This window comes from Protomyctophum parallelum (genome assembly GCF_964188405.1).
Source record: "Protomyctophum parallelum genome assembly, chromosome: 21".
NCBI lineage: Eukaryota > Metazoa > Chordata > Actinopteri > Myctophiformes > Myctophidae > Protomyctophum > Protomyctophum parallelum.
The window spans coordinates 20842607-20854085 of NC_139713.1; the positions used below are offsets into that span (position 1 = coordinate 20842607).

Here is an 11479-nt window from a genome sequence, read left to right on the forward strand (position 1 = left end):
CAAGACAACCACTCTTGGTTATAGTGTTGATTTCGTCGGCTAAAACTATCATTATTGTTTTTGGTCGACTACGTCTTTCCACCGACAAAATAAAAACGTAATAAAAACTGAGCCTCCCCCTGGCCAGCCGGGGCACCTGGTGGAGAGGAAAGGAACTTGTTGGAATAACATGTTCCTTCCACGTGCTACTTCCAAACAGGGAAACTCCCCCTGTCAGGTGAAAAGAAGCAGCTTGGACTCCTCATGTATAGAAGGAAGTATGAGGTCAGTCCGTTGCGCTCCCCGGGTTAGCAGAGTGTAGAGCATGAAAAAAAAAAAAAAAAAAAAGAACTGAGCTATGATGACTACTAAAATATTGACAATGTTGTCTACAAATACAAACTAGAGTCTGAGTCAGACGAAAATCAGGCATTACGGCACCATCATGGCCTGCCAAAATACGTTTTTGTCGTCAAAACTAGATTTAGTCAACTAAAATCGTATGATATTATGACTAAAACATTTCAGACGACTAAAATGTGACAAAAACTAAATTACATTTCATTCAAAAGACCATGACTGAAACCACGTAAAAAACGTGCTGTCAAAAACGACACCGACTTTGTTGTCCCCGCCAGGACGAAGAGCAGCAAGAGGCGGCGGCCAATAAGAAGCTTGCCCTGCAGAAGGCCATGGAGGTGAAGGACGTCAGCCCCATGTCGGCCGCCAACATCTCCATCGCCGCGTAAGTTCTGACACCCGTCTATCTCCAGCCGCTGGCCTGCTGCTGTGTCCTCCCCCTCCGTGACACGCTGTCTGCCCTCACTCTGCGTCTCCCTCTGTCAGTGTCTGCTCAGCTTCTCAATATAATGGTGCATGTGCAGCGATTTTCAACCTTTTTATTGTATTTTTTTTTCTTTTTGTGACCCCAATAAATCTTTAATTTAACTCAATTACAAATTGACCCTTACGGGGTCCACAGAGCACGATAACTATACATACTTTATGTTAGTTTGAGTCAGTCTTGTAAACACATAATACATTTTAGTTATTGTATGTATGTATTTTTGTAGCGTGTTTTTTATTTATTTATGTTTTTATGAAAAAAATGTATAAAATAAATTAAAGAGGTAATTGGAGAAAAAAAACACGCCCTCTCACACATTTGGACAATATCAGTCATCATAACCAGGGAGGTGTGTTTTAATAATTCCAACATGGAGTTTGAGTTTGAAGTTCAGTGGGTTATACTGTATAGAGTATGGCATAACCGATGAAATTAATATCAAATATTGAATCAAGCAACAGAAAAACTGTCTGAGGTGCACGCACAAGCCCAAGCAGATATTAAGATCAATGCAGAAGTGTTTTTAGTTTTAAAGTGAAATACCCCTTTATAAATGTAACATCTCGCTGCAAATATCACACGTCACGTCTGATCTGACTTTGATGTCGCTCCCTTTGAAAGTGCTTGCTTCATGTGTTCAATTAAGTCAGTATTGGAAGAGACAGTCTTTGATGAGAATATTTGTCCGGCCTTTTTTTCCCCCTCTCTTTTCATTTCTGCAGATATTTTATTTCCAGTCTGTGTGTGGTGCCTAATTTACGAGGCATTTCACTTTTGGTGAAGTCAGTTAATCGACATTCCTCTCCTATTCGCACTCCTCATGAGTTATGAGCGCTGTGCACTGAGACATAATAACTTTGAACCAAAGTATGACTGGCGTCTCAGAATTACCCAGGAGTTTGAGAGGCCTTGCAAATCACTGTTGTATTCAACTTTTCTCCCTAGTCCGCGTCATCACAGTGATTATGTCAACATGTTCAATTGAACTGCAGGTAATGGTAACACAGAGTTTTAACACGACAGTGCTTCGTCGTTTTAATCTGACCGTAAGGTTGGAAATGTTGAAAAAACATTACAATTGACTGTTGTCTGTTACTAATGTAAGAGGCAATGGTAATCAATCAATCAATCAATAAATAAATCATAATTGCATTGATTATGGACCAAGTGTCACAATCTGGAATGAAATTGTTCTACAACCGTTCAACATTCAATGTTAGGCCTGGGCTCCACTGAGGGCGTTGCGTTTGGACGGTGTCAAGAAATGAACCGGGACGAATGAGTGACGCCGTCCTAACGCAACCATCAGCAGTGGAGCACCCTTCATTGATAAAAAAGGGAACATTCCCTGCTTTGACAATGACGCAACGCTGACGGACGCCGATGGCTGCTTCGCCGTAAGATGACACGAGACACTTTCACCCTGCAGTGTTTAGCAGCCAGTGTTGCACCAGTCTTTGCTCAGACTTTAGTTTACACACACAGGAGGGAACAGGTGGACACTAGGCAGATGGGTGAGTCAGCTGACTGTTTCCGTTCATATGTGTCTCATCCTTTTGTTTTGTATTCTTTTTGTTTCTGTTCTGGGCATGGACAGTTTTGTAAAGCAAAATCAAGATGCACACTCTCGCAGGTCGTCCAACAGCAGCATACAGTCACCGTGAGTTATCTCTCTCTCTTACAATATCCTCCTCTCCTTTCTTCTCATCTCCACTCCTCTCTTCTTCTCTCCTTTCTTCTCCCTACCTTGTTCCTTCAGTCTCTCCCACAACACTCTTCCCGGCACGCTCCCTTATCACTCTCCATTACGGGAAGCCTCCTCCCTTCCTGTGGGCTGATGATTGTTGAGATTGTTGAGCCTGTGGGAGCACAGAGCAACACTGTAGTTCTTTTTTCACCACCCTGATACCATGAAGGCAAATCCATTTGTTATTTTCTCAATATTGCTTTTATAGAGTGACAAAGAAATTGAATATACAGTATTCAGAACAGGGTAGAAAAAATCACACATTTCACACTGTGTGAGTGGCTGAATGCAACATGTGCGTGCGTGCGTGCGTCGTGTTATAAACAGGTGTTGATTCTATACAGTATACTGTATGCGCAGTCTCTGTAAGACCAAAACAAGAAATATTGTATAATACATTTTAATATATGGTGTATATTTAGTGGCATTATTTCTGGGTAATCACCAACACAGTACATTAAGAGCTCCTCTGTGGACTCTGTACTGCACCTTAGACATTGCTAACAAGAAAGATTTTCCATTGCATTGTTGATGCCTAAAATAATGAACAATTCAGCACACTCTGTGGTGTGAATAATCAACGTTATAATTTGTTTAATTTCTGTAAGCACAGCCAATCCCCCAGGCAGTTTGACATTTACACTCGTTATTTAAGACGCTGGCGGCCTCATTTTGCAAAAACACAATTTTGGCAGTGCAGCCAACTGTTGGCCTGCTTCTCTGTCTGTAAAATACAGCAGACAAATGTTACACCTGATTAACACTCACTTGCGCCGTTGCGCGTCGTATCACACTGTGGCACGTTGTGAGCTTGTACTGTAGATCTGCTATTTTCGGTGCATGACACCAGCGGTTGGTGTTATTTAGCTGTGCTCCGGTGTTGTGTACTGAAAATAGCTGATCTATAGCCTGGCTCCAGCCCCTGAATCGCTAGCCACGCCCATTAAAATAATATGTTTGTGAAACGAAGCGAAAATTCAGGCCGAGTGGCAGGCCTGCTCATCTACAAACTCTCAACGAATTGTGCTGAAACGCCCTGTGTGACTGCATGCACACTACTGTATGCGTGCACAGTTGCACACACACCCTAGTGTGTGCATGCATGCGCAATACATGTGTGCAAAAAGCTGTGTGTGTGATATTGCATGTGTTCATGTGTATATTTGTGCCTCATAGTCATTGCCGAAGCGTTGTCCCAACAAAAGGCATTTGTCGCTGACCACCACTGTCTGTTGCTAATATGCTTGTACGTCTGCTGTTTCCCTGTCTGTGTGGCTGTCTGTGCCCTCTGTGTTGTCTTATAGGAGTTATACTATCTACTCCCCCACTCGACGAATCTTACTAAGGTACAGGTCAAAAGGAGGACCAATTATCCATAACTTTTCATGTCAACAACTCATACCGTGCAGAACCCAAAACAGCACAGTATGATGTGATACGTCCATAGAAGTACACACATAAAACAAAATCAACAACGCTTTTCCATTTGAGATTTTCTGTTCATCGATCATGGAAGAATCATATTTTCTTTAATACGATTCATATGCCTGCCTGCTCTTCTTCTGGTCTCGTAAAATACCTCATATTCAAAATCTCCATTTTCTCGGTCTCTCAGTCTCGCTTGAGTTCTTTCTTGCTGATGCTCCATCTGTTTTGATGTCTGAGCCATTCTGCCGGAGTCTGTTGGAGCGCATCCGAAGCTAATTTGTAGCTTGTTCTGACACACAATGGTGTAATTCCCCTTGCTTATCGTCAAGGGCTACCGCTTATTGCACAATGGAGCTAATCTCACTAACCACTACACTGATCGGGTCTCTTGAGCTCGCTGCCAGCAGGCCAAGAAAATCAATCCTCCATCCTCTTTTTTTAAATACATCAACGACAAGATTTAGACTGGGGGTAAGTCCCTGTGACCTACCAGCGTCGTGTGCAGGGGGTGTAATTGTACTTCAAGCTGCCTCATGCTACAGAAACACACTTCTACTGACCTACCCAAGCGGCCTCTCTACCTCCTGAGCCACTGTGGCTCCTGAGCCACTGTGGCCCCTGAGCCACCGTGGCCCCTGAGCCACTGTGACCCCTGAGCCACTGTGGCCCCTGAGCCACCGTGGCCCCTGAGCCACTGTGACCCCTGAGCCACCACTGTGGACCCTGAGCCACTGTGACCTCTGAGCCACCACTGTGGCCCCTGAGCCACCGTGGCCCCTGAGCCACTGTGACCCCTGAGCCACCACTGTGGACCCTGAGCCACTGTGACCTCTGAGCCACCACTGTGGACCCTGAGCCACCGTGGCCCCTGAGCCACTGTGGCCCCTGAGCCACCACTGTGGACCCTGAGCCACTGTGACCTCTGAGCCACTGTGGACCCTGAGCCACCGTGGCCCCTGAGCCACTGTGACCCCTGAGCCACCACTGTGGACCCTGAGCCACTGTGACCTCTGAGCCACTGTGGACCCTGAGCCACCGTGGCCCCTGAGCCACTGTGGCCCCTGAGCCACTGTGGCTCCTGAGCCACCGTGACCCCTGAGCCACCGTGGCCCCTGAGCCACTGTGACCCCTGAGCCATTGACGATTATTACTGACTTCTTACACTTACACAATTTATTAATTACCGTACTCTGTGTTCAGATGGAAGGCCAGACGAGGCCAGCTGTAAGTGCAGGGAGTGTGCTGTAATCATAGAGTATTAAAAGGATAGAGTTAGAAGTTGCTCAGTGGCGTTTTGAAGTATATTTCCGCCTTTTCGGGAGCACTTCCGCATTTGACCTCCAAATGCGGAAGTGCAACCGAGTGCTCAATGTTAAAGCCCAGCTGCACAGGGTTTCCTCGTCATTAATCCACGGGTCCGCCTGCAGTCCTACCACTAGGGCCCAGCGCTTCAACATTGGAGTGCCTAGCTGGCCCCTTGGCTGTAATACACCGATTACAACAAGTGGAATGTATTTTTGGATAAAAGATAACAACTTGGTGCAAAAATTAATATAATATCCATGGGGTCATGCGATGAAGTCTATAGCCATTAACCTTTCCCATTATGCATAATTTTTACTTATCGTATGATGGTGTCCTGCGCCGAAAAGAACAGAGCTATAGAAGACATTTTGGACACACGACACCAGCACACAACAAAGTTGGGTTTCCATTCTTCTGACCACCCCACCCCCTCCTTGTATCATTCATTTGGATTCCTGTAATAGGGCTGCAACTATCCATTATTATGTTATCGATTTATTTCTCAATTTATTTTTTTAAGTTCACGAAAATGCTCTTAATTATTTGTTTTGGCTCTAACGACCTGCCCAAAATAGGGATAGATCACTAATCGATTATTTCATTATTACCGATTTTTCCGATTAACCGCTGCCGCCCCCTCGTTCCTGTACGCAGCAGAGAGCAGCAGCAGCGGACGGGCAGGTCCATGTCGGTGTGGGAGCAGAGGACCAACCGTCTGCGCAGACACCACCAGCATACGGCGGGCAGCAGCGAGGCCCTGTTCAACGAGCTGGAGCCCGACGAGCGCCTCCGCGTCTCCTCCACCCTCCACCTGCGCCCCGACGCCAAGACCCACACCCACCGCCCGCTGCTGGTGGACCAGGTACCGTAGGACCTGTCCCGATTAGCATAGCAAGAAACCTCTTGTCTCCATATTCTAACTTCTTCTTTTTTTGGTCATACTTGAGCGTCAGACAAAAGCATCAAAAGTAGCAGATCCGCAAGGTTGTAGATTTGCTGCTTTTTCTCATTTATTTTTATCCCACGATTTTTGTAACGCATTTTTTTCACCCAGTGTCAATTCCATCCATCCATCCATCCATCCATCTTCAACCGCTTATCCGTAGTCGGGTCGCGGGGGCAACAGCTCCACCAGAGAGCTCCAGACTTCCCTCTCCCGAGCAACATTAGTGACTTCCTCCTGGGGGATTCCGAGACGTTCCAAGGCCAGAGAGTCGATGTATTTCCTCCAACTGCGCCTTGGTCTGCCCCGGGGTCTCCTCCCAGTGGGACATGCGTCGAGGACCTCCCTAGGGAGGCGCCCGAGTGGCATCCTAACCAGATGCCCGAACCACCTCAGCTGGCTCCTTTCCAGGCGAAGGAGCAGCGGTTCTACTCCGAGTCTCTCTCGTGTGACTGAACTTCTCACCCTATCTCTAAGGGAGATGCCAGCCACCCGCCGAAGAAAACTCATTTCAGCCGCTTGTATTCGTGACCTTATTCTTTCGGTCATGACCCACACTTCATGACCATAGATGAGAGTAGGAACGAAGATTGCTCGGTATACAGAGAGCTTTGCCTTCTGGCTCAACTCTCTTTTCGTCACAACAGTGCGGTACAGCGACTGCAATACCGCCCCTGCCGCTCCGATTCTCCGGCTGATCTCCTTCTCCGTTCTCCCCTTACTCGTGAACAAGACCCCGAGATACTTGAACTCCTTCACCTGGGGTAATGCCTCATTCCCTACCCGGACTGCACAATCCAGTGTCAAATCCAGTGTCAATTGTCTAATGTAATCCTGGGTAAAGTTCTCAACGGGCCCAAAAATTATGGCCCGGCCCGACCCTACCCTAACTGGGTGGGCCCGAGGCTCGGCCCTACCCTAAAAATTGCCATAATGTTGAGCCCGAAGCCCGACAAAAGCCCGACAGGAAAAAAAGAGAGAGAAAAAAAAGCAGCACTAAATAGCAGCGCATGCAGCGGCGCCGTGTTTCAGTGTGAAAGTGAGAACGGAGATCAACGGATTTATCGAAATAAAGGATGTATGTAACTCACGTTAGAATAGGCTATTAATGTTCCATAACTTCCATTTCCAATCATTCTAATGGATTCCATACAGTGGTGGTGGTGACTGGTGAGTAAACACGAATAGCAGCTGCAGCTCCCTCCCTTAGTTTCCTCTGAAGTGAAGTTGCTTTACGTGTAGCTATAAGTTATATATCACTGGATCGTTTGGTGACGTTGATTAATAATTAGGTTTTATTCATCGCAGCCAGCTGGGTTAACGAGACTCGGTGCAACATGACGAAAACCTGACGCTTCTTCAGCTGTGATAATCCGATTGATTTTATAAAATATTTAAGCATATGGCAACTTGACAAGTTAACTGGTGGTTAGTAGCTCGTTTGGTGCGCAAACCAGAGGGAAACCAGCGGTAGCAAGCAAGTCTCTCACCGTCCACTGTTCTCTACTGCCTGCGCGCGGGGTAGGCTGCAATGCTGCTCTGGGCCTCTGGCCTCGTACACACATGCTGGACTGACATGATCTGTTCTGTCTGTTTCATGGCCGCCTCATTCTCAATGCTTTTCCAATGGAAGTCACATGGTTTGACATGTGTGTACGAGGCCTGCGAGTCTGAAATGACAGTGCGATGCGACCCCGTCTCCAGTCCTCCTCCTGTCACAAGTGAATCCCCTAGCGCAGCCCTCTTCATAATAAATACATACACGTATACACAATCACATTACACAAATAACAGAATTGCTATTTTTATTATAAAAAAAATAAAAAAATAAAAATAATAATAATAAAATTGCGGAAAATCACAGAGCCCGAGGCTCGGCCCGGCCCGACTAATTAGCATATTTTTTGGGCCCGGCCCGGCCCTAAAACGTCGGGTCGGGTCGGGCTTGGTCGGGCCTGGTCGGGTTCGGGCAGAGTTTGAGAACTTTAATCCTGGGCACAACACTCCCTCTGCCAACCTGGGGAGAGCAATACATGGGCTGACCTCATGCTTACTTCAATGCACGAGGAGTCCAAGAGTGGGACGGATTCCCCGGCTGGACGTAGCGCATGGAAGGAACACGCTATTCCAACAGGTTCCTTTCCCCTCCATCAGGCGCCCCGGCTGGCCAGGGAGAGGCAATTTAGAGACCAGGATTCAGTTTCTATATAATCGAATGATCGCAGTTTTTTGAGCCACTGTGATCATTATTTATGCATATTTGAATAACTTTCATTTATCTGTCAAATAGTCAGTCTACCATTGAGCTTGTAAACTGGCCTTTTCCGTTATTTTTTTTAAAGATTGTATTTTGATTATTGGCATGACTAGTCATTGTCAGTCATTTCTTTGAATATTACATTTATTCGTCATACAGTATCTGCCCTGTGCAATTCTTCCAGAAATTATTTTTTCATGTAGGACTACAATTAGTGGTCAATGCTGAAAACTAGTTGTACGACGAGTTAACTAAAACATTCGCGTGGTGTTTTCGTGACAACCCCCCTTATAGGAGGAGGGCACGGACGGCAGCGACAAGCCCCGGCCCCCGGAGGGCGAGCAGGAGGAGGGGCCGCCGCCGGGGGGAGACCCTCGATTCGACGACCCGCGGGCCAGGAAGCACCACCACCACCGCCACCGAGACAGGAGCGCCAACGGAGCCGAGAGCGGGGACGGAGCGAGGCACCACTTCCAGCACCAGGACGGCACGCAGGTACGCTGACCACACCTCTGTGTCCTGTTGTTGGTTCCCGTCCATTCAGGACGGGGACCCCTTTTGGTGTTTTAAGCATTATGTTATACTATGTTATATTTTTGAACAATTCTGGTGGTCTGGCGGACATGAAAAAGGTTGAGCACCACTGATATAGAAACATAGGTTTTTCAGAAAACTGTTTCGGATTTAGAAGCAATTTTTTTAGAATCGTCCTCAGGTCTAAATAGGTTAACCCATGAAGACCTGAGGCTGATTCTACAAGCTTAGTAAGGTACTGTACAGTACATTTACCCTATTGTGCTGAATATAAGACTACGTTTTTTTCCAATGGAAATATCCTAAAAAGCATATTATAATCGGGGACTAGACTATTTTGGTCTTCAATGTTCTTTTTCCAGCAAATTAGTCTTGAACTAGAAAAAGTGCCCTTCTGGGCCCTTCCACCAGGATTCTTCCTCAGCCTAGTGGGAATATGCGTGCACAGTTTCATCGCAATGGGACGCTGCGTTGAGGAGTTGTGGCGATTTGTACAAAGCGGGCTACTCCTGAAAACTGTAGGAGCCAATCGTGGCCAATCAGGATGGAATATGAGAAATCAAACAAACCTGTCTTGATCACATGACTATGGAGATCATGTGTACCGATTTGCGTGAAATTTGGATAAAATCTGAAGGAGTAATAATAGAAAATGTGTTTTACATATGTCGGCCTCCTGGTGGCGCTATAAAGAGCAGATGTGAAAAATTCCAGGCAAAGGTTTTTCCTTGGCCTCTAGGGAGTTGGCATACAAAGTTATCCACAGATCCGTGCAGTTAGAGGTAAAAACACTTTTTGGCCAGTTATAGCGCTACCTTGAGGCTGAGTTGAAATTGTTCATGTGGCATTTCGTCCTCGGCCTAGTGGGAATGTGGGTGCACAATTTCAGGGGAATCACGCGATGTGTTCATGATTTGCAGCATTTTGTTTGAAACTGAGCACTCCTGTGAACTTTGGAAGCCAATGTTAACCAATCAGGATGGAGTGTGAGAAATGTGAAAGACCTGTTTCGTTGAATGGCTCTAGAGAGACTGTGTACCAATTTGCGTGATGTTTGGACAAAATCTGTAGGTGTACTGTGCAAAAACTTGTTTTGCACAAAGCGGCCTCCTGGTGGCGCTATAACAGGCCGTTGTGGAAAGTTTGGGGCAGAGGTTCATCGTTGGCATCCAGGGAGTGTGTGTGCAAAATTTGGCATCGACCGGGTTAACAGTGGCCGAGATTAGCTGCTCACGGACGGACGGACACACGGACACACGGACGGACACACGGACGGACGGAGTGCAAAACAATGGGGGTCGTCTTATAATCAGAGTCGTCTTATATTTGGCACAATGCGGTATTTATAAAGCGCCTTCCAAAACAAATTGGCGATTTTCAGCATGCAGCCAAGTGTAAAATCAGGCATTATGACGGCATCAAGGCCCGGCAAAATATATTTTTTGTCCACAAAATCAACTATAGATTTATTTTTACGATATTTAGTGTACTAAAACTAAACTAACACAAAAACATTTCAGATTACTAAAATATGACAAAAATTATATTAAATTTTATTTAAAAGACTGTGACTAAATCAAAAATAAGTAAATGCTGTCAAAATCAACACCAGAGGGGACATCGACATCACCACCGCCACCCAGCGGGCTCCCCGGAGGATGGCAACGGGACCCTGACCAACGGGACGAGGGTGGACCTCCCCGGGAGGGGCGGGGGCGGGGACGGTGAGAGGAGAAGACACCGGTCTCGCTTGGCCAGAGCTCAGTCCACCATGGATGGCGAGGAGCGTAGAGGACGTGGAGAGAACGACGGACGCAATGGTCACAGGTAAGGAGTTTCTTTTGTTTTGTTTTTTAACCCTTCATTTCCTGCCAGTTACGACTTTTTTCCCCAATTGTTACGTTCACACGGGCAGATGAAACGATGCAGTCTACCATTCATTGTCAATGGATTCTGGAAGCCAGTGACGTGACATTGCAAAGACGCAATGATGCATGTACCTGCTCCAATGATGCATGTACCTGCTCCAATGATGCATGTACCTGCTCCAATGATGCATGTACCTGCTCCAATGATGCATGTACCTGCTCCAATGATGCATGTACCTGCTCCAATGATGCATGTACCTGCTCCAATGATGCATGTACCTGCTCCAATGATGCATGTAGCTGCTCCAATGATGCATGTACCTGCTCCAACTCACGTGCCCGTGTGAACGCACCAAATGGCTCTCCCTCCCTGCCGAAGACGACTTTTACTGTGGCTCATACAGTAGCCACAATGTAGAAAAACTGAAACTGAAATTCAAAATGTACTTGAGTAAAAGTATAAAATATGATGATGTGGCTATGGCTGTGGCTATGGCCGTTTTTAGCCCAATGAGTGTTTTTTTTCTCAAAACTAATGCTTGGAATGGTTTCATCATCATGAAAACCCCCT

At 46.3% G+C, this 11479-nt stretch overlaps 1 protein-coding gene across 5 annotated transcripts in view; it reads left to right on the top strand.

The window, feature by feature from the left end:
- The window catches only part of cacna1bb (calcium channel, voltage-dependent, N type, alpha 1B subunit, b), a 162693-nt gene that overhangs the window by 97685 nt on the left and 53529 nt on the right, over positions 1–11479 (top strand). For all 5 annotated transcript variants that reach the window (XM_083793860.1, XM_083793861.1, XM_083793862.1 and 2 more), the window contains 5 exons: positions 618–724; positions 2424–2486; positions 5961–6168; positions 8801–9001; positions 10653–10867. In XM_083793860.1, coding sequence (XP_083649986.1) covers positions 618–724; positions 2424–2486; positions 5961–6168; positions 8801–9001; positions 10653–10867 — 794 coding nt within the window. The remainder of the gene's footprint in view (positions 1–617; positions 725–2423; positions 2487–5960; positions 6169–8800; positions 9002–10652; positions 10868–11479) is intronic.